Here is a 22,068-nt window from a genome sequence, read left to right on the forward strand (position 1 = left end):
CCAACTTACGACACAGTTTGCAGCGTTGCCAAACTTCCATCAAGCCCTATTGACATATTTAAATTAACACATAAAATGCAGAAACTGTTGTACTACACTAAAAAAAATATAAATATTAAAAAATTAACATTTGCAAAAACCACTTAATTCGCGTTTTTTTCAATTCCGTCCAAAGTGCGCCGTTTGCTTTTGACAGACCGTGTGCTAACCAATAGTATGGTCAGAATTTGAACTGTGTAGTTTAAATTCACACACTTCAGCTATAACCACGGAGTGCCGTGAGCCGCACAATCGCACAAAAAACGTTCGTCCTGTCAAAACCAATGTGTATACTGTCACCGGTTATTTATCGGAATAATCCCTCAATACGTATTTTATCGCAATCCAATTCAAAATAACGAGTGCTACCGTACAACGATCACCGTTCCAGTGCTGACAGATGATTCTCGAGATGCAGATTTCATTCGCCACCCGGTAAGTTGATTGTGAATTAACCTTACGAATTGTGTTTTCGCATTCGCCTGTCATAAGCCATAGGCTTCATCCATGCTTTATCTGTGTGGAATAGCTCTTTAAAGTACGGCTATCCCAACCCTTGTTCGTTCCTCGAACAATTCATGACTCTCAAACGAAAATATACCTACGCATCTAGGAAATGAACCCAGGATCATAGCCTTGCGGGGCTCCGCTCTACATAAAGATAGCAACCAATAAAAATATGCGTTAAGAAAATGAAGATAATTTTCGTAGTTCTGAAAATTCTCGACCACGGAGAAGTAGATTACGTACCTTGTTATTGCTAAGAATTTAAAAACGTTTGTTACAACATATCTTTGCGAGTAATCCCTTTCGAGGATGCTGTACCTACATAAAAACGATGAAAAGGAACAGATTTTGTTGCGAAATAACATGAGAATGGCACTTGCCAAGGTAAATCCAAGCATTTCTGTACTAGTCTCTGAAAGGCAACAGCAGAAGTCACACTGATTTGCAGTAAATTTTCTTTATTATGTTTTTGATTTGTGTGAAGATCATGCTTTAATGGTTTTGTTCTTTAGTTGGTTCATTTTATTTATTTATTTATTTATTCAAACGCTTTTACAATACAGTAATATAAGTGCAGTAAGACAATGCATAATTCAAAAGAAATATATACCAGTGTAACAATAGTTGAACTAATTTATACTACGTTTGTATAAGACCTGTCATAAGTCGAAGTGTGAGGTGTCTATGATAATAGTCAGTAGTGAGTTTATTGTTACCCACAAAATTAATTGTACTTGTTATATTTATATTTTGTGCACCAATGTAAAAATACCTTTGTTTTGAATTTGAAATAATCACTCTCTATTTTTCAAATTAAGAGGAAGCTAGAAGCTAAAAATGTGTATATTCTTAGTATTCCTTATATTGTAGGTAATAGGCATTAAAATCGCTTGACAAACGGAGTCTAAAAACGTTCGATTTCAAGCACAAAACTAGTTTTTATTTATTTTATAAATAATTTTATAAGAAAGCAAAAAAGTTAATCAAGCGAAACTGTCACAGATAATCTTAGCTATAATACTGAATTTTTTTTAAAGTTGTTTTATTTATGCGTTCATACACTTATACTATTAAAACCTTCAATTTATCTAAAGCATTTTTTTGGTGTTCATAATGTACACCAATTCGTTATAAAGATTAATCAAAATAGTGATTAGGCATTAAGGTTCGCCTTAAGAAGGGTTCTGTGAATGTGCATATTTATACGCGTCTGTACCTCCAGCAAGTTTAAGAATCACTGAAATAGATTATTTCGTTTTGTCTATCTGTCCTGTCTAGTTTTGAGTGAGAGGGCCATTCCATTTCTTTCTATATCCGTGGCGTGTATTTGTGTTGTATTTTGCTGCGTTGGTTGGTTAGATCATTTGGTTGGGGCCACGCTGTTAAAATAGAATCCCAGTTCAGATCAGAGCATCGTTGCTTCAGAACTTACTCGTATTTTACAACAGACAATATTATCATCGTGACTGTGACCAATTCGCTCATTAGAGACGAATCGCCGACAGATCCAGAGTGATAAATACTTGCTGGTAGGTAGGTACTTCCACACCTTACTCCCAATTAGGGATGCGGGTTTCGGTACCGCCGCCCTGGCAACCATTTATTGGATAGCCAACACTTCTGCCATAGGTCACCCCAAGTGGTTTGCAATGCTTGGGTGAGGTGTGTTCAGGATGAGCCTGACCGCCAGCTGCGTGGCGTGCCAGATCAGGAGAGTCTGGTTGAGTGAAACCTTTAGATGAAAGGTCTAATTTCCTAGCTAAATTCTTTCCAGAACTTCCTTTCCATAAAAAAGACCCTCCACATAGCATCCCCAAAGATGACAAAGGACCTGAGCCACAACTTATTCACTATCTCATTCCATTAAGCCTCAAACATTTCCTCAATTAGGTATGCCATTAGTCTTAGTGGCTCCGGTTAGCAGAGAGAGGTTGGGACTATTGTGCGAATTTCACTTTTTTTTTTCAAACTTTTGCAACTGATCTCTCAGCGGAAGGATCGTCTATAAATTAATATTATCAAATAGATTCTATTATTTTTTATCTATTTATATAAAAGAAAGCATGTCTGTGGAGGGCGGGCGGCGTGTATTTGATTTTAATACAAATCTACAGTTTTACTTACTGATGAAATTTTTCACACTTAACCTTCAAAACAACAGTGTTTATTTTTATACCTACAAATCTACAGTTTTAATCTTAGATTGATGAAATTCTGCACACTTGACTTTCACATCAAGAGGAAAAACCATAGACATATGAATATTAGTAGACCTGCCCTAAGTGATTAAAAGCGTATTATCCCCACTCCCCATACCGGTTCCATTGGAGCCGGCTGTGCTCGAGTATGGCCTCAAATGAAATTTGAAAACGTGACGTCATCATTCTTGTGCGAACTATGGTCGAGGCATCATCGGTTCATTTTACGAAATAACACGGCAAAATGTTGACTTGTACTATGAAAACTTGTAAAAATAGATGTGAAAAAGAGAATAAACCCAATTGTCGTATTATATTCCATATATAAGCATTATTTTACTTTATTTTAAGCATATTCACATCGTATAATATGAATCAGTTGTTACTATCACATCGAGAAACGTCTGGACGCGAAACACAAAGCTGGTTGGTTGCTGGGAAGTAAATAATGAACATTTATAAAAGTGTCTTAACTAAATACTTAAACGAAATATTCGACTCTGAAAATTGAACCGAATTTTTTTGCCGAATTTGGACTTCGCAAATTTGTTCATAACGTGGCGAGCAACCATGTAAAAATGTCTATTCATTCAAAAGCAGATTTTACTTTTAAGAAGTAAATGGTGATATTATAATGCGAGATGCCTATTTACTGTCAGATTGATTTATTGACGAATCACAGTCAGCCTTACTCCCTTCGTTCTTCAACAGTTGATTTTACCCCTCGCCATTATCTTCTCGTCTATTAATTCCTATGTCTGTGGGAAAAACCCTTTTTACTAGAAATTTTGAAAACCACAGAATTATTATTATTTTTTTATTATTGAAAAATAGTTGATACATATCAATAAACAAGTCCTGCTAAGCCAATTGAATTGGCTTGTCTACAGGTACTAAAAGTTTAGTTTCATATACATTTTTATAAGTTATAATTTACATCTTATATCTACAGAATCAACAATTTTTTCATACAATTTTTCATACATATTAAGTAAATATTTTTTTTCCGATAGCCAATTTTTCACCATATATTTAACCTTATTCATAGATTTACATTGCTTTATAGTGTCAGGTAATAAATTAAATATCTTCGGTATGTTGTATTCAAACGTTCTCTGTCCGTATTTATTATTAAATTTCGGAACTATTAACCCGTCATTGCGCGTGAATCTAGTACTGTATTTATGTTCTAATTTTTCTTTATGCTGCGGGGTAAATATATACTGAATTATGATTTTTTGCCATAGAATAGTCTTTACAGGTAAAATTTTGGCACTCTGAAACAGCAACGGTGTATTATGTCTCTGTTTAAAAATATTAGGGACGACTAGTAATTTTACATATTAAATAATAATACTGCTTTAAGAAATTTTACCCAATTGACGATCAAAATAACAGGTAAACTACTGTATACATCTGACTTGAAAGGCGAAACTTATTAATAAATATATTAGATCTAGCTCGCGTTTAAAGGTGATCGATGTGGATGATAAAAGAAGTCGGTACCGCTTACCTTTCAAGTGGTCTGGAGTGTCACCTGCGCCTCGCATTATGTCTGTAAGGTAGTGTTCTAATGACCGCATTCCATCGAGAGGTCCTCTCTCCTGGAAAAAAATGGAATACATCGTTAGTACATAATAGAAAAAAACATTTATTTTACTAATAACCTTGCTCTTCATACCTTCAATAATATCAACCACAACAATTATTTTATCAACATGTTTGTACTAAAAGTTATGTACATATATTCGGCGCACAGTGGGCTGAAAATCGCCTTTCATAGACAAAGAGACTTGAATTTTCAAGGGCATTTTTTTTGGCTAGAAATGGATTCTGCTGATCATTATATGCTATAAAATTTCGTATGAAGCAATTGCGTGTACAAATGAAGGAGTCATCAATTTTTTAAGAAAAAATTGTATGGCACTGACATTAAAAATGAGGCTATCTCTGGAATCATAAGGTTGACCATTATATCCTTACACACAGATATACTACTATTTATCAGCATTTTTTGACATACTTCGTATTGTGGCGCAACTTGCGATTTTTTTTTAAATCGATTGATGATTCATTTTAATGCTTAAATGCTTTACATATGAGTAGGCTTGCAGTGTAAATAAAATATTGTAAACTAGACAAAGCATAATCAATAATTATAGCATAGTAATGATCAGCAGAATCCATTTCTATCCAAAAAAAATACCCTTGAAAATTCAAGTCTCTATGTCTATGAAAGGCGATTTTCAGCCCACTGTGCGGCGCAGAGCGGGTGCGCGTGCTCATTCACTCACACTCAACTCACACTCTCTACACCGCGTCAACCACTATGTAGGAATGTGACTAATATTTATTTGAATAAGTAACTCAAAACTTGCTTAGTTGTTGTACCCGGCGATGCTTGGAAACTTTTCTCTACTTTTAATAAATATAATATGCATTTTTTTCCATTAACGCCACACAGAAGGCCATTTAATATCCCTCAGTACCTATGTTATCTTTGGGGATCCTATGTGAGGAATCTTTTTAAGGAAAGGAAGGAGAGAAAGTTCTGAGAAGGTAAAAGGAATAAGGGGTGGGTTAAAATCTTGGGATTTTGAATCTATCCCTCCCGATAGGCGAGAGATTAGTTGGAGAGGTCAAACGATCTCCCCAAACCAGTCTCTTCCGATCTGGCACGCCATGCAGCGTATGGGCAGGAACATCCTGAGCACACCTCAACCGATGAACCCCTGCTAAATCAGCAAACGTAGCGAACCACTTAGGTGACCTGTGGCAGAGGATTTGATTTTACAATAACATTCACTGCAAATATTTAAAAGGAGCATCATATCAATGATGTAAGATGTTCAACTTTGTACCTTATTTGTACTAAAAGTTCTGTCTTAGCGCCAGTTATTTCACAGAATTTTTACAATTCATTGAATTTCAAACATAGTTCTGTGAAAGTTGTGTTATTATTTCAACATCGTGAAACATCTTTCAACTTTCACAGAACTTGAAATTTGACTAATTTTTCAAATTCTGTGAACCAAAGTAAAGTCTGATTTCGTAATGACATGCAATTATCATCAATCACACAATAATTTATAATATCCCGTGATTATTCACGAGTCTGCGCCGGCGATGCCATACGTAGTAATGCAAAATCATGTGTTTTTGGTTTGAAAATTTGGTCGCCTAGAAATATTTCAGATGCTTTAATTAAATACTGCGAGTAGAATACATCTTGGCCTTTGAAATAATCGAGCATTTTTTAGATAAGTCTTTTTATAAGCCCAGAAAAAAATAATGTAAAGGCCTATGAAAACTGCTTTAAATTTCAAATCTCCTACTCACGAACCCATTTTCAGTTATTATTTTATTGTTTAATGTGGCAAATTAAGTTATTTATAAAAATTAAATATTTATGCCTGAACATCCACAAAATAAAATAAAAGGCACTTTTTGGCCATGTTTTTTTTTGGCATAAATCAAAACAGGCAGATGGTGTTCAGCGAGAATTTAAACCTTCTACGTACAACCCTTATTGATAGCGGCTCAATTTAAAATATTACACGACGTAGTGCATCGCCTTAAATTAACTGTGCATAAAAATGACGCACATTATGAATTTAGCACCGGGTACCCCAGTAAAGACGCATTTTTTTCGATTTATAAAAAAACATTTTAATACATAAATATGTATAAATAGATGGCAAAGAAAATAATGTAAGCGAATTTATTTTGTGTGATTTAAAAGTCATCCTAAGAAGGTATTTAGAAAGTACAATTTAATGGAAGAATTAATTAAAAAAAAGTGGGTGTGTCAAGCCTACGCAAGACAGAAGTGAAACTTCTAGTATTCCTCTCTCTCTATTTTCATTTCATCATCTCTATTTTCTCTCTTAGGTTAGTTTGAAAATTAGAGGTTAAATAATTCAACGACGAAGCATGGATTTGATAGGATATTTCCTCTTGTGCCACTGATGTGTTCATCACCTCTATCTCGTCACTACTCATTTTTAACACTGAAATTCTGTACCAAACCGTATGAACCACAATCAATTACGTATTTCACTCGTATTACACTCACGACGCAGTATACTAACCAAGCAGCTGATGCTTGGCGTGGCGCAGTTCGCTGGTGTCTGAGAGAGAGGAAAGAAGAGAAGAGAGAGAACGTTCGTGAGCGGCTCCCCCACCTCAACAAGCGCATATGGTGAGAGAGGGACAGTGAACGGTGAGCGGTGGTGGGGGTACCCGCATTTTCGTGTCGATCCTGACTCGGTTTTACTCCGTCCCCGAAAATCCATTACGCGCCTAAAGAAGTTTCACTTCAAAATGCAATGAACCGCGAAGTTAAAGAAATTATACCGATTTGTAGGAGAAAGGAAGGCCAGAGACAGATTTGTAAACGGTGAGATGTTCGAGTCAGGGTCGGCACAAGGATTTACAATGTCTATACCATTTGAGTCACCGTGACGACTGTAATAAAGGGTTTTCCAATAAGAGGTGTTATTTTGAATAGCCCGCTATTTCGGTAGATGTTAGTTTTGAAGCTGTCATTTTTTTGACATTTGACAAGTAGAAACTACGCCATTAATAAAAATGGAACGATACACGCTTCAACAACTCATTGAAATTATTAAAATTCACTTGACTGAATCAAATGCAAATCATTTTGAGTGATGAGGCCCATTTCCACCTCGGTGGCTTCGTCAACAAGCCAAATTGTCGCATTTGGGGCTCGGAAACCCAAGAGTTATTGTTGAAAAGCCTCTTTATTCTCAATGTGTGACTGTTTGGTGCCGTTTATGGTCCGGCGGAGTCATTAGACCTTACTTTTTCGAAAATGAGGCTGGAGCAACAGTTACGGTGAATGGATTGCGCTATCGAGAGATGATTAATGATTTTTTATGGCTGGAATTGGATGGTATTGATCTGGACAACGTTTACTTTCAACAAGACGGCGCTACGTGCCACACAAGCAACGAAACCATTGATCTTTTACGATTGAATATCAAAATAACACCTCTTATTGGAAAACCATTTAGAACAGCTTTTGTTTAGGAAAAATCATTTATAACTGTAATAGAATAGCTTTTGTTTAGGCAAAATCATTATCAGTAACTGAAAAGGTATAATAGGCTTATAATAGCTATTCTATTACAGTCGTCACCGTAAATGAAATATAATAGGCTTTGTAAATACACGAACCGGCCCTATATGACACCTTGACTGACGTGGAATAGGCGTAAATACTCGAACCGGCCCTACATGTCATCGTGACTGACGTGGAAAAGGCTTTGTAAATGCACGAACCGGCCCTATATGTCACCGTGACTGACGTGGAATAGGTTTTGTAAATACTCGAACCGGCCCTATATGTCACCTTGACTGACGTGGAATATGATTTGTAAATACTCGAACCGGCCCTATATGTCACCGTGACTGTCGTGGAATAGGATGTGCAGATACTTGAACCGGCCCTATATTTGAATAGCAGTTGCGTGTTTTGCTGTATACTACGACCACAGATTGCTTTTGTGCAGTTTTTAAATTACAGGTGATTAAATTAAAGGTAACAACTACTATCCACAGCTGATTGCTGTGGCTATATGTTCTTAATAAACTGTTCACAATCTACAACATATAGAGATCTCTGATTTTGACTGAGATAAAAATTATCGATCTGAGCTTTACGATTTATTATTTTATTTATACTTTTTTTCAATTGAATTCCTCAACTTAAAAGCCTGGAGATCGCGGGTTGTAATCCCAGCGTGGATCAGTAAATTTTATTTGATTATATTGTGTTGTTACAATTAATTAATTTGTGTTGTTTACAATTAATTGATTTGTCTTGTTACAATTAATTCATTTGTCTTATTACAATTAATTAATTTGTGTTGATGTAACAACAATAATTGTAATTAATTAATTTGTGTTGTTGTAACAACAATTGTAATGAATTATTTTTGTTGTTACAATTAATTAATTAGAAGATATATTTGCGGCACGTTCTAGATCGAAAGATACTCTCAGTATCACCCTGGTGAAAGACCATCGTACAGAATTGAAAAGTTGCTTGAAATGACTTTGGTCGTGTTTAGTGACTAGATCTGAATAGTCAGGTACTTCCCTATCGTCATCTTCCCCATCCCCACTACACTCAGCATTCAACATACCCCAATTGGGGATGCCATAGTATCACTGTCTCCAGATTGTTGGGAGCAGTTGGGACGTTTATGCGGTTTCGCATAAAAAAGAAATTGTTTAAATTTCTCAGGGTCAATTTTGTCGTTAGATAGAAGTCAGATATCGTGTTTTTTAAATGCGCTGCACTTTTTGGCTTAAATTATCAAACCTACAATAATAATATCCCGTGATTACTCATGGGTTAGCGCTAGTTCGTAAAATAAAACTCTTCAAAAACAAAAACAGCTCAGGTTAATATAATAATTATTTAGTTTGGCTAACATTCGGTAAGGTAACGTTAGGTTACGTTAGGTAACGTTAAGTTACTTTAGGTTACGTTAGGTTACGCTAGGTAATGAAAGGTTATGTTAGGTTAGGTTACTGTTACGTTACGCTAGGTAATGAAAGGTTATGTTAGGTGAGGTTACTGTTAAGTTAGATTGCGGTTATGTTATGTTAGGTTACTATTACGTTAGGTTACTGTTACATTAGATTGCGGTTATGTTAGGTTACTGTTACGTTAGGTTACTGTTACGTTAGGTTACTATTACGTTAGATTGCGTTTATTTTAGGTTACTGTTACGTTAAGTTACTGTTACGTTAAGTTACATTACGTTTACGCTTTAGCTATGTTTGGTGATCAGATTTGAGTAGTCAGGTACTTCCCCACCTTCCTCTTATCCACCTTATTACCATCAGCCTCATAACATACCCAATCTGAAGATGCCATCGTCTCACTGGCCCAAGACGGTTGGAGTAGTTGAGTCTCTTGCGAGGATGGGATAATCCCACTGCTTATAGTGCTCTTCATCCACTGTGATATCCCACGAAGGTTAACTTGATCAAGCCATGTTTCCTCGGGCGTCGCGATTTCTACTTAAAATCACATTCTCTTCAGTAATATTCTCCGTACCCTTGTTTCTTAGTTAGACGGGAATTGAACCCGCGCCTTCGGATGTCCGGTCAGGTGTTCTGGACCACTGAGCTACGTCGGCTTATTCCCAACAAGCCAAATAATTCAATATGTACTAGTAATTACAATGACTAATTATTGCTTGTAATATTTTGTTATCCTTTGTGCTATGCGTAAACAACTTATCTTATAAACATCGGTATTATATTTACATTCTTCTTACAGAGTAAGAGTCTACATAGACCTTAAAGAGACTTATATTGTAAGAGAGAGAGGAAACACAGATGCCGGCAGATCGTTCCAAAGCCGATCTGTTAAACTCAAGAACGAGTCATTTCAACCGAATACAAATATTCTAATTCTCTGAAGTATCTTCCATTGAAATACCTGTAGAACAAGGTCAGCATTCCCATTTGACGCCTATGCTTTAAAAATTGCAATTGGAATCAATCAAACTAATCGTTTCTACACAGAGTCAAGCCAATCGCTCCTTAGTAACGATAACTTGACAATATTATAAATCTCTGGTTAACACAAGAATAAGCGGAAACGTTGCTTGTATCTTGATGGAGGATTTAACTAGCCGCAAAATTGAACTGACGACGCCTGGGTGGACGCCAGACGCATTGCCAACTCAGCTGCCGACCGGCGTAAACTTCGCGTGTACGTATAATTAAATTAATGCGTTTTATCTTGAACAATCTCATATTGTAAAACCAAATCACACATCTGTTTTAGAGAAGTAATTTGATACGTCAACGCCTCTTCTACGAATAATAACATTTGTGAAATACTTTTTTATACTTTTTTACAATTTAGGAGGCGGGTATTGGTACCGCCGCCCGGCAACCATTCGTTATTGGATAACTGCTGGGAAGTAAGAGCTTCATAGATGCACGCGCAGATGGCAGTGTATAGAGCTTGCGTGGGAGTCCGCAAGATGGCAGCTAGTGGCCAGTAGTCGCCAGGGCCAGTGGTAAGACTCTCAGAGAAACTTACTGTTTCAGATTCCAATTAGCCAGCTTCTAGTTGGATCGAATATCGAGTCACCTTTATAATACGTGGAGTATTAATAAACCCCTGATTAATCTAAAAGAACCAATTAATTATAAACTCCTACCAAGACAAGTTAGAGACCTGTTTGTACGAACTCAACATCTCAGCCTTAGAAGGGATATCCGATCATGGGGTGAGGTTTGTTTTCTCCTGCATGGAGATAAATGAGTATTTCAAATCTCTATTATATTCACTATTGGCAATCCGGTTAAGACGAGACAATACCCGAAAATAAATGCCAAATCACTATTTTGATTAATCTTAATAACGAATTGGTGTACATTACGAATACAAAAAAATATGCTTTAGATAAATTGAAGGTTTTCCTATCGCTTCGCTTGAGTAGAATACAAATAAATATTTAAATTACTCAATAAAAAATATAAATGCAAACTAATAAAAAAAATATTTTTTTAATAGAAATGTATGAACGCATAAAGGAAACAACTTTAAAAAAAAATACAGTATTATAGCTAAGATTATCTGTGACAGTTTCACTTGATTAAATTTTTTGCTTTCTTATAAAATTATTTATAAAATAAATAAAAACTAGTTTTATGCTTGAAATCGAACGTTTTTAGACTCCGTTTGTCAAGCGATTTTAATGCCTTTTACCTACAATAGGCAGACCTTCCTCCTAAGGTCCTGTAGGAAGCGTTCAAATGTGGTTTTAAAGGCAGATATGAAAATACGAATGTTATAGGAAGCGCGCTAATATTAAAAAAAACGATAATTATTATACGAAAATGGTTAAAATATTTAATAAAACACGACTCGTTTCAAATAGAGCAAAAATCTCTCGTCAAATGCTTTAGTTGCATTTAAAGATACACTGTGAATTTTTTCACGCCTGTAACATATTAAATAACAGAACAAAACGGGTTTTTAATAATTTTAGGAACTTACTTTGTGATTTTTTTCTATAGATGGAATTTCATATAATTGACGTTTCGGTATAACAAATATATAGATATTATCTTCAAAAATAACATATATATTTTTTGGAACTTAAAAACTTGAATAGTTAACGAGAAACTTGTTATAAATCGGTAGAAATTGGGTATGCGGGGGCGTAACGACGTAAGTGAAAAAGCCGTGCACAAAAATATGCGAAGCGCGGCCCTCGTGTATTGGATAGAAATATGGTTGAATTTGCCTTAGCAAATTTCTAAAATAAAGTGGGAAACAACGACGTAAGTGACAAGTCAAACACAATATGTAAAAACAATGTGCGGCCCGGCGTAATGGACGGACCTACGGTCGAATTTGTCCTAGCAGGCCCACAAAATTGATCTTTCCGTTTATTTTAATTATCTCACTCAATATTATAACATTTAAATCTCAAATAAAAAAACTGGATACTAAATATAGGGAGATCTGAAATAGAAAATATACTGATATCAAACACAGACTAAAACCGAATCTACTAAACTGAACTATACAAAAAAACACTATCTTACTTATTTTATTAATTTAAAAAAAATAATAATTATACTACATGATACATGTTTATAATTAAATTCATATGTTAATTTGTTGAAATATTAATTTCTTATAATTAAATTATAATATGTAAATGAAATCCCCAGCACGGGGGATCCCAGTGAGGATATCATTATCTCTATATGTTACTAAGAAAAGAAGACAAAAAATCATTATTATAATCATTATTTCTGATGAACGTATTACTAAAATCTCAGATGTTTCTAGAGGAATCTCTCGAGTAGTTACTAATTCATATCTAGAAAAATAAAATCTGGTGCTAACTCTAATTTTAAAGTTAAAAAACGTTTAATAAAATTTTCGAACAATTTACATAAAATATTTTAATGGTAAGGTACTATTTTTATTAAACTTTAATATAAATAACTTACATTCGTAAAGATTGCTCTAAAATATATATAAATTGTCGTTACGAATTCGTCGGAATTAAATAAAATGTGAACCTCGAACAAACCTCCGTTATTAAAGTCTTATGTATCCTTAAAAACGGGATTGCAGGCCGTTTCCTGATAAACTTTTAGTAAATTCGTAATATATCGTAACACGTGTTCATGCTCGTGTATTTGCCTTGATAGTAAATATATAATGACGAAATGTGAAAATATTAGGATTTTAATGAACACGTGTTCCGACATCGTCATAATATATTCGTCATTTATTGGACAGGTTGTTTCCGAGAATAAGAACAATTCATCAAATTTCAACGTTCATTTGCGGATTCTGTGAAAGTTCTATTTAAGTTCTGTTATTATATCAATACAGGCTAGTTGCTTGACAGAACTGAAATAATAACTGAACTTGAAAAAATCTTTAACAGAACTTGAAAATTAAGTTTGACATTTGACCGGTCGGTGGCCGAGTTGAAATCGCGCTTGAGTCCCACTCAGGCGTAGTGTGTTCAATTCCTCGGCTGGCTAAGTCCTCCATCACAACACAAGCAACATTTTCCGCTTTCTGTGGTGGTGGTAGGAGATTTTCAAATATTGTCAGGTTACGCGTAACCCGGGAATGTTTGTCTTTCTTTAAAAAAAAAAAAAAAGAATAATTGTTCAAAATTCTCCGAATTAACCCGTCCTTTAATTTATCAGGAAACCTATTAATTCATTCGTTAAGGCCTGCAATCCCGTGTTTTACCGGATTTCGAATAATTTGAAGAAATTCTTTATAAATTAGCAATACTCATTTTTCTCTGTGTGTGTGGCGTGCCATTTCGGGAGACACGTTGACTTCTCCAGCCGGACTCTCTCGACCGATATCCTCGCAGTGGGAGGGATAGATTCATACAGCCGTTACTTCAGGATACACTGATCTTTAGATTTCTTCACACTCTTCATAACTTTTTCCTTCCCAGAAATTCCATCCTTGCTTTCTTAAAAAAGACACACAACATCCCTAAAAATGACATAGGCTTTGAGGGGAATTATTTTCCTAGGGGCTTATTGTGTGTAGTTAACTTAAAAAAATAGTAAAAAAACGCAAGGTAAAACTTTTTCGTACTAACAAACAATACGACCAAACCGCAATAAAAAAACTTATTTTTATTATGCATTTAAATATTTTTTCTACCATGTACAATAGTGATAAATAAATATTTACGATCGCGGCGAACTTGCGGTATGTTGTTAAAACTTTGTAAGTTTTTATGTACATAATATATATTTAAGGCGAAGCTTAATGCCAAATCACTATTTTGATTAATCTTTATAACAAATTGGTGTACGTTATGAATACCAACAAATATGCTTTAGATAAATTGAAGGTTTTCTTATCGTTTTGCTTGAGTAGAATACAAATAAAAAAATAAATTACTCAATAAAAAATATAAATGCAAACTACTTAAGTATAAAAATATTTTTTCAATGGAAATGTACGAACGCGTAAAGGAAACAAATTTAAAAAAATACAGTATTGTAGCTAAGATTATTTGTAACAATTTCATTTGATTAACTTTTTTTCTTTCTAATAAAATTATTCACAAAAGAAATAAAAAAAACAGTTTTTTGCTTGAAATCCCGTCAGCGGAATGTAATTTTTCAATTTCTAAAGAAGTTTCTGGCAGTTTATTGCTTAAAAATAATACGTTATCCTTTGTTCTATGCATAAAAAACTCGTCTCGTACCTTAGTTCATTATTACACATCAACTTTATAACTAAAAAGGCTCTAAAGATGCTTGGCTTCCTTTGCAGAACTTTAACTGATTGAACCATAGATTGTATGAGAACCCTCTATATTTCATTAGTCAGAAGTCAATTGGAGTATAATTCACCTATTTGGTCCCCTTTATATAAAGTTCACTCCAATAATATAGAAAGAGTTCAGCTCAAATTTCTTTAGTACGTAAATTTTAAGCTCAGAATTCCTATTGATTACATTAATTATGTCAATTTGATGAATCAATTGCATCTAATAACACTGTCTGACAGGAGAATTATTTCAGACCTGGTTGTGTTACACAGAGTCATTCACAACTTAATTGATAGTCCTGCCATCGTTGCCACTATTAAACTCCACGTGCTGACTAGGAATACAAGACAAAATATAACACTCTTCTGCAATACATACACGACCAATTATCAGACACACTCACTGACCAATAGGATGCATGATCTGGGCAACAAGTATGGGGGTGCTATTGATTTATTTATTGACACCATTTATAGAATTAAGCATAATCTACACCAACACTTTGTCGAATCCTACAAATTAGAGTAGCGTTGGTAAATTAGTTTTAATGTTTTGTCTTATATGTAGTGTTGTTGTAATTTCTTTTTTACTTTATGTTTCTCTTACGTTTTACTAATATTGCTTCATATTTTCTCATTACACTTGTAATCACAATTCAACAATTGTGTATTTTGTACCTATTTTACAATGGATTACATCTATTTACTGTCAGTATCTCCTGTATAATACAGATATTCTCCTATGTACACTCTATCATGTATCACTTTTATGTAACAGCATTTTTAGGCGTATATATAAATAAATAAATTATTAAAAATAATCATTTTATACTGTTAACTTCATATTTACATGTATTGTTTTTTTACTGACATTTAACGCGTTGCCAGTTGATTTTACAAAGGATTTAATTGATCTCTACGCAAACAATATAAGACAAATCAGATATCTGCTACTAAAATGGCCAAAATCAGTTTTGTTTTTAATTCACGAGGCTTTTGCAGAATTTAGTATTTTTAGCTAGCTTCAATTTTACGAAAAACAATTTTCTAGTTATAACATTGACACCCGAAATATTAAAAACCTGCAGAAATTGACATTGGTTATTTTAGAATTCGTAAGAAATCCCAATATTCAGGTAAACTTGCAAAAAACTATAAACGGTGTCCTGAAACTCGCGGTACAAGAGGAAAACTAGTGAATCTATATGACAACTTATTTTGTCAATATTTACGACATTTGAGCCGACTCAACACGGAGGAAACTTACTTACTTGGTAAAACGTTTATTTTCCTGTTAAAAACGGGACTGCAGGCCTTCAACGAATGAATTGACAGAGTTCCTTACTTTATTCATTTATTTATTCGAGACACAAACAGGATATTTATAAAAACATTAATTATGGATTACAAAATAAAGAAAATACAATTATAAATATCCCTAGACTAATGTGTCTGCAGCAATCACATTTGCACATTCACATAAGCAAACATGTAAAACAATGACAGTATTTATATACAAAACTTAAAACTAAATTACAAAGATTGAAGCACATAATAAGGAGAAAAATTTAAAGAGTACATATTAAAAAAAAAATCTAAACCACTAAACAGTTTTTTTTATTTATTTATTTTTCTTTTTATTTTTTATCTAAGTACAGAAATCGTGGAGATATTTCTTGAAACAAGTTATATTATTTGAAAAAATATCTACGACAGTGTGTGTTTTAGCAAGATCATTGTATGATCGAGACATTCTAGACATAGGATTAAAATATCCTTTTTTTTGTATTTCTTTGGCATTCACTATGTAACAATTTCTAGACATTTTTTGTTTTTAATGAGTTTTTATTCTTCACAATGTACATTTGTTACGTATAAATTTTTTATAAAATTAGCAATTTATAATAAATAATAAAATTAGCTAATTTTATAAAAAATTTATACGTAACAAATGTACATTGTGAATAATAAAAACTCATTAAAAACAAAAAAATGTTTAAAATATCCTAATAATATAATAATATATTACAAAGTATCAATAAATAGCGAATGTTTTATGAGGATAAATTTATACAAATACTGATATTGTCGCATTCCGTCATAAAATTTACCAAGAAAAGAACAACTATTCTCGATATATTCTGAATGACTAATGTTGTATTAGAAAATTGGCCTGCTATCACTTTTTTTAAGAGGGTCGTTTTTCTCCGCATATGTTTCGACGCATTTTAAAAGACATAACTGTAAACAGCTAATAAATATTAACCACTTAAAAAATTCTATATTCGGACTTCATTAGTTTAAATAAAAAAATGATACCTACCACAAATTCGACTCCACGTGTGATGTAGATTGTAGATTCGTCAGTTTCCTGATTGTACTATGAGTTTCCGAACACGGTGCATATAAAAAAAATCTGACACTGACCCTTTTAGAAGGAAGCAACAAATATTTTCTTAGTATCGCTATCATGGTGAAATGTCATATAAACGTTTATACTTCTTCAATGACTATGGCCTTAATATTTGGTGACCAGATCTGAATAAGCAGATACTCCATACCTTCCTCTTTACCATCTCCTGCCATTCTCCACTGCCTTCAACCTCACAACACAGCCCAATTGGGGAAGTCACAGCCCCAGGTCCTTCCGAGCCGGATTGAAAATAATTCAAATGTAGCTTTATCATCAGATGGCCAGTAAGCACCATTTTGATTTCTGAAAGGTCCTAGTTATACGACGTTTTTTGATCAGATTTTGATTAGCAGAAAATCACAATTGTCTTGTTTTTATGCTTGACGAAGCTGACTCTAATTATCCATTTATTTGAACACCCCAACGTTGTTCTCAATCCGGCTCAGAGGGACCAATTTTCTGTAAAATGTTCCTAATTTATGAAAGTTTTAAATTGTAAATAACTAATAAAGGTATCCAACTCCGGCAGTCCTACGCGAGCCATGTTTACATGGCTCCTTACTCCATGAGTACACATTACATGGGCAAGCTAGCGTTCAATTAGTCTGACCTAGTTATCACTCCACTTGCCTAATAAATACAATGCAAAGTTGTGCTTGTATATCCTGACAACTTAAAAATCAACGTCTTGCAGTGTAATTTATGAGTTATGTACCATTTAAACTGGGCTGTCAATGTAACTAAATAACTAACTAACCATTACACCATTTCACTGAAGGGGTAGGCAGAGAGGATGTACGGCTATACAATCGTCTAATGGAACAACCTTCTTGTTCCATTAGAACCAGTTGCTGTGGAAAAAGGAAATGATTTTTCATACCGTTTTCATCCCTTAATAGGGATCAACCCTGTCTTTAAGACAACACTGATAGTTGAGGATGTCAATTGTGAATAGTGCCTATATGAAGAGGACTAGACTTGGACAAACAGATTTTTTGGAGTCACGACAGCTTCCCCAATGATGGAACCAAGTGTCGAATATATTTTTTTTGTGAAACTAGCTGACCTGTACCTGGCGTTACTGGGGGTTATCCTTAGGAGATAGACATATACTATTTCAGGCTTTTCTGTAGGCCTTTTTAAGATGTACAATTCAGTAGTACATTATTTTGATGTATCTCATAAGGTTTAGCCAGCGTTAGCAATGTAAGCGCCCGAAAATATTTTGTTACGACTTGATTACAAAACATCGACTTTTCTCTACTTTCTATAAAAATAACATACATTCATTATATATATAAACCTTTCGGAAGAAATTTTCTAAGTGATAGTGAAAACCCTATCAAAATTCGTTGCGTCGTTTAGAAGAACTAAGCGCACAAACGGACAGAATGATTTCCTACAGCTGCCAACCGTCTGGAGCCAGTAAGACTGGCTTCCCCAATCAGGGTGTGTTATGTGTTCTGAAGAAAAGAACTGGAGAAGCGAAGGATATTGTGGGGAAGTACCTGGATTTTTAGATCTAATCATCAAACCCAGCTAAATCCATTTCAATTTGGGAGGCGTGTACGGGTACCACCGCCCCGGAAATCATTTATTGGATAACAGACACCTCTGCCATATGTAACCCCAAATGGTTCGCTACGTTTGGTTACTAAGCAGGGGTGCCAGGGTTTATGGGGTGAGGTTTGTCCCGGTCTTGGCGACAGATGCGTCTGCCCAACAATTGCGTGGCAGGCCGGATTGGAAGATACTGGTTTAGGGAGACCATATGATCTAGCTAGCAGGACCCTAACCTAACCTAACCCAACCATCATACCTTTTTCCTTCCTAGAACTTTCACAGAATCCCCAAAGATGACACAGGTACTGAGGGGAATAATTTTCATCAGGGCCTTCTGTGTGAACCTAATGTAAAAAAAACCTTCAAGCAAAGTTTCAATTATGAATGATGGTCTCACACCAAGGCGATACTGAGAGTATATCCACTCTAAAACTACTATACTTTATATATATACAGGGTGTCCGGAAACTCGTAGTACAAGCGGAAAACTGGTGAATCTACATCACATTTGGAGTCGATTTTGTAGTATATTTTTTTTTTATTTGAGCTTTCGTTATCGAGTAAATCGAGTTTGAAGTTGATTTTTTTTTTTTTTTTTTAATCAAATTCTTATAAATTATTACTGAAGATCAAAGTACCCAACTAATTAAAACTATTTGAAAGTAAAACAAATGAAGAAACTCGGATTTGAAGCATTATTTTGAAATCACCCTTCATTTAACCCGGTGTAATCACAAAATATTTCTGCTCTGCAGGGTTAAAACATCTGTTATTCAACCCTAAACACCAGAAAAAACTTTAACCCTAAAATAGCCGAAAAATATTTTTTTTTGTTTTTTTTTTTTTTTTGAAAATGCTCAAATCAAAAAACTTTATGTTTTTTTGGGTTCCCCATGTGGTGTAGATTCTCCAGTTTCCCGCTTGTACTACGAGTTTCCGGACACCGTGTATATATATATATATATTTTTTACAGTGAATACCTCACAAGAGTCCCAACTGCTCCCGTCTGGAGCCAGTGAGACTATGGCATCCCCAATTCCCAATTGGGGGATGTTGTGAGGCTGAAGGTAAGTGGGGGAGGGAAAGAGGAAGGTGGGGAAGTACCTGGCTATTCAGATCTAGTCACTAAACACGGCTAAAGCCATTTGGAGCAACGTTTCAATTCTGAATGGTGGTCTTACACCAGGGCGATACTGGTAGTATCTTCCACTCTGGAACGTGCCGCAAATATACTATATATTATTTTAATTAATTAATTGTGAAATAACACAAATAAAATTTATTTGCGCACGCCGGGTTCGAACCCGCGACCTTCGGAATGGCAGTCCAATGCGTTACCACTGGACTATGCCGGCCGTTAAATATATGTTTAAAATGAGTAAATTGAGAAATACAAATATACTTGCGCACGCCGGGATTTGAACCCTTGACCTCCGGCTTGCAATTCGAGAGTCTTACCTCTAGAATACTGGAATATTTTATAAATAAATATTTAACGAAAATCAATAGATTTGTCTTGACTCTTGAGTAGTAGTTATTAACTCGAATCTTCCCTCTTGGCCACAGACAAAATCAATATCAATCACTGTCCACTAAGAAACCTTGAAACTTTCCATATTCCTTTCCGAAGAACCAACTTAACCTTCTAGCAACCTCCTGTGCGACTGTACACCTATTTTTATTGTATTGTTTCTTGTTCTAGTTGTACGTTACGCACATTTGTTTATTTTTACATTTTGTTCTACAACGTCATTGGACAATTGTTTTTTGTTCTTCTTTTTTTTTAACTCTATGTGTTTTGTGTACATTATAAATATAACTGATTTACACATAACCTATCAATGTAGCAGACTTTAGCAGCGTACCATCCATTTTTTTGCATTTCTCCATAAAAAATCATTGCATAATTTCGGTAATGTGATGATAAAAAGTTACATCTGACAATTACACAACTCTGCAGGAGACCAAAAAAGTGTTTAATATCAAAAGGGACACAATATTTGAACTCCCAACTCAACCTAGTTTGAATTTTCTGCATTGTATTCTGATACTAGTAAATCACATCAAATTGGAGACGATTTCGTGGTACAATTTTTTGTGATTTGTCCAAATTTTTGGGTAAATTTGAAAAATCGCTCGTTATGTTATTACATACCATCAGCTGTTTTTGGTTTTTTTTATTATCCCACAGCTAAGTGCGGGAGTAGGTAGTACCCAAAATTATTATCCTTCTTATACAGGGTTTTCCAATAAGAGGTGTTATTTTGAATAGCCCGCTATTTCGGTAGATGTTACTTTTAAAGCTGTCATTTTTTGACATTTGACAAGTAGAAACTACGCCATTATTAAAAATGGAACGATACACGCTTCAACAACGCATTGAAATTATTAAAATTCACTTGAGTGAATCAAATGCAAATCATCTTGAGTGATGAGGCCCATTTCCACCTCGGTGTATTCGTCAACAAGCAAAATTGTCGCATCTGGGGCTCGGAAAACCCAAGAGTTATTGTTGAAAAGCCTCTATCCTCAACATGTGACTGTTTGGTGCGGTTTATGTTCCAGCGGAGTCATTGGACCTTACTTTTTCAAAAATGAGGCTGGAGCAACAGTTACGGTGAATGGATTGCGCTATCGAGAGATGATTATTGATTTTTTATGGCCGAAATTGGATGATATTGATCTGGACAACGTTCACCTTCAACAAGACGGCGCTACGTGCCACACAAGCAACGAAACCATTGATTTTATACGGGAAAAGTTCCTTTAAATATCAAAATAACATTTCTTATGGGATAACCCTGTATTAGCTTAAATACTTGGATATCATTTTATTATTTTACGTAGGTATTTCTGCGCAAATATATAAGTTACCATTAATAAAATTGACTGAATAATTGGGATTAATTGTTATTCTATTATATTTGTGATGTCTATACGATTGTGGATGAGTGCAAGCGAGATGGAATGCTTGCAAGATCTTATAAAAGATTTGAATCAATTTGTTTTATGACATTCTTCCAAAGAAAATTTGGCCGTTATTACTAAAATGTGCAGTTTCATTTAGGAATCTGTCATTATTGTCATTAAAACAATCTACTGTTTGTAAGTTGTCACATATTCCAGCATGCGTTCTTTTGTCACAAATACTTCTTCTATTTATTTGTAATTTACAATTATCTTTCCAGATTGATCATGACTTCTCGAGGGAAAAAGTTGATAAACTTATGTTTATCTAGAAATTCATCCGACAGTGAAGGTATGAAAATTTTACTGTAGATACATGCACAAAATGTGCAGTAAATGGAATTATAAAAATATTATATGTTTGTACTTGTTTCAGGAATACCTGGTTACCAAGTAAAAAGGAAACTCAATTTCAATGATGTTAATTATGATATTCTTCAGCCAGCAGCAACTTAGCAGAAAACTGATCAAAGGGAAACATTTTTCGAGGCGATTAATGACAAAAATAATGTTACTGAATCTTCAAAAGCTGGTACGTTCGTTT

At 34.5% G+C, this 22,068-nt stretch overlaps 1 protein-coding gene across 2 annotated transcripts in view; it reads right to left on the reverse strand.

Moving 5' to 3' along the window:
* LOC149416222 (translational regulator orb2-like) overlaps positions 1-22,068 on the reverse strand; it is a 132,293-nt gene that overhangs the window by 71,617 nt on the left and 38,608 nt on the right. The window contains exon 2 of one of the 2 annotated variants that reach the window (XM_089641596.1): positions 4,258-4,345. In XM_089641596.1, coding sequence (XP_089497722.1) covers positions 4,258-4,345 — 88 coding nt within the window. Of the gene's footprint in view, positions 1-4,257; positions 4,349-22,068 lie in introns of both variants that reach the window. The other variant, XM_089641595.1, reaches the window with a different exon arrangement.

The sequence above is a fragment of the Hesperophylax consimilis genome, chromosome 17, assembly GCF_061612785.1.
Source record: "Hesperophylax consimilis isolate HC1 chromosome 17, BYU_Hcon_1.0, whole genome shotgun sequence".
NCBI lineage: Eukaryota > Metazoa > Arthropoda > Insecta > Trichoptera > Limnephilidae > Hesperophylax > Hesperophylax consimilis.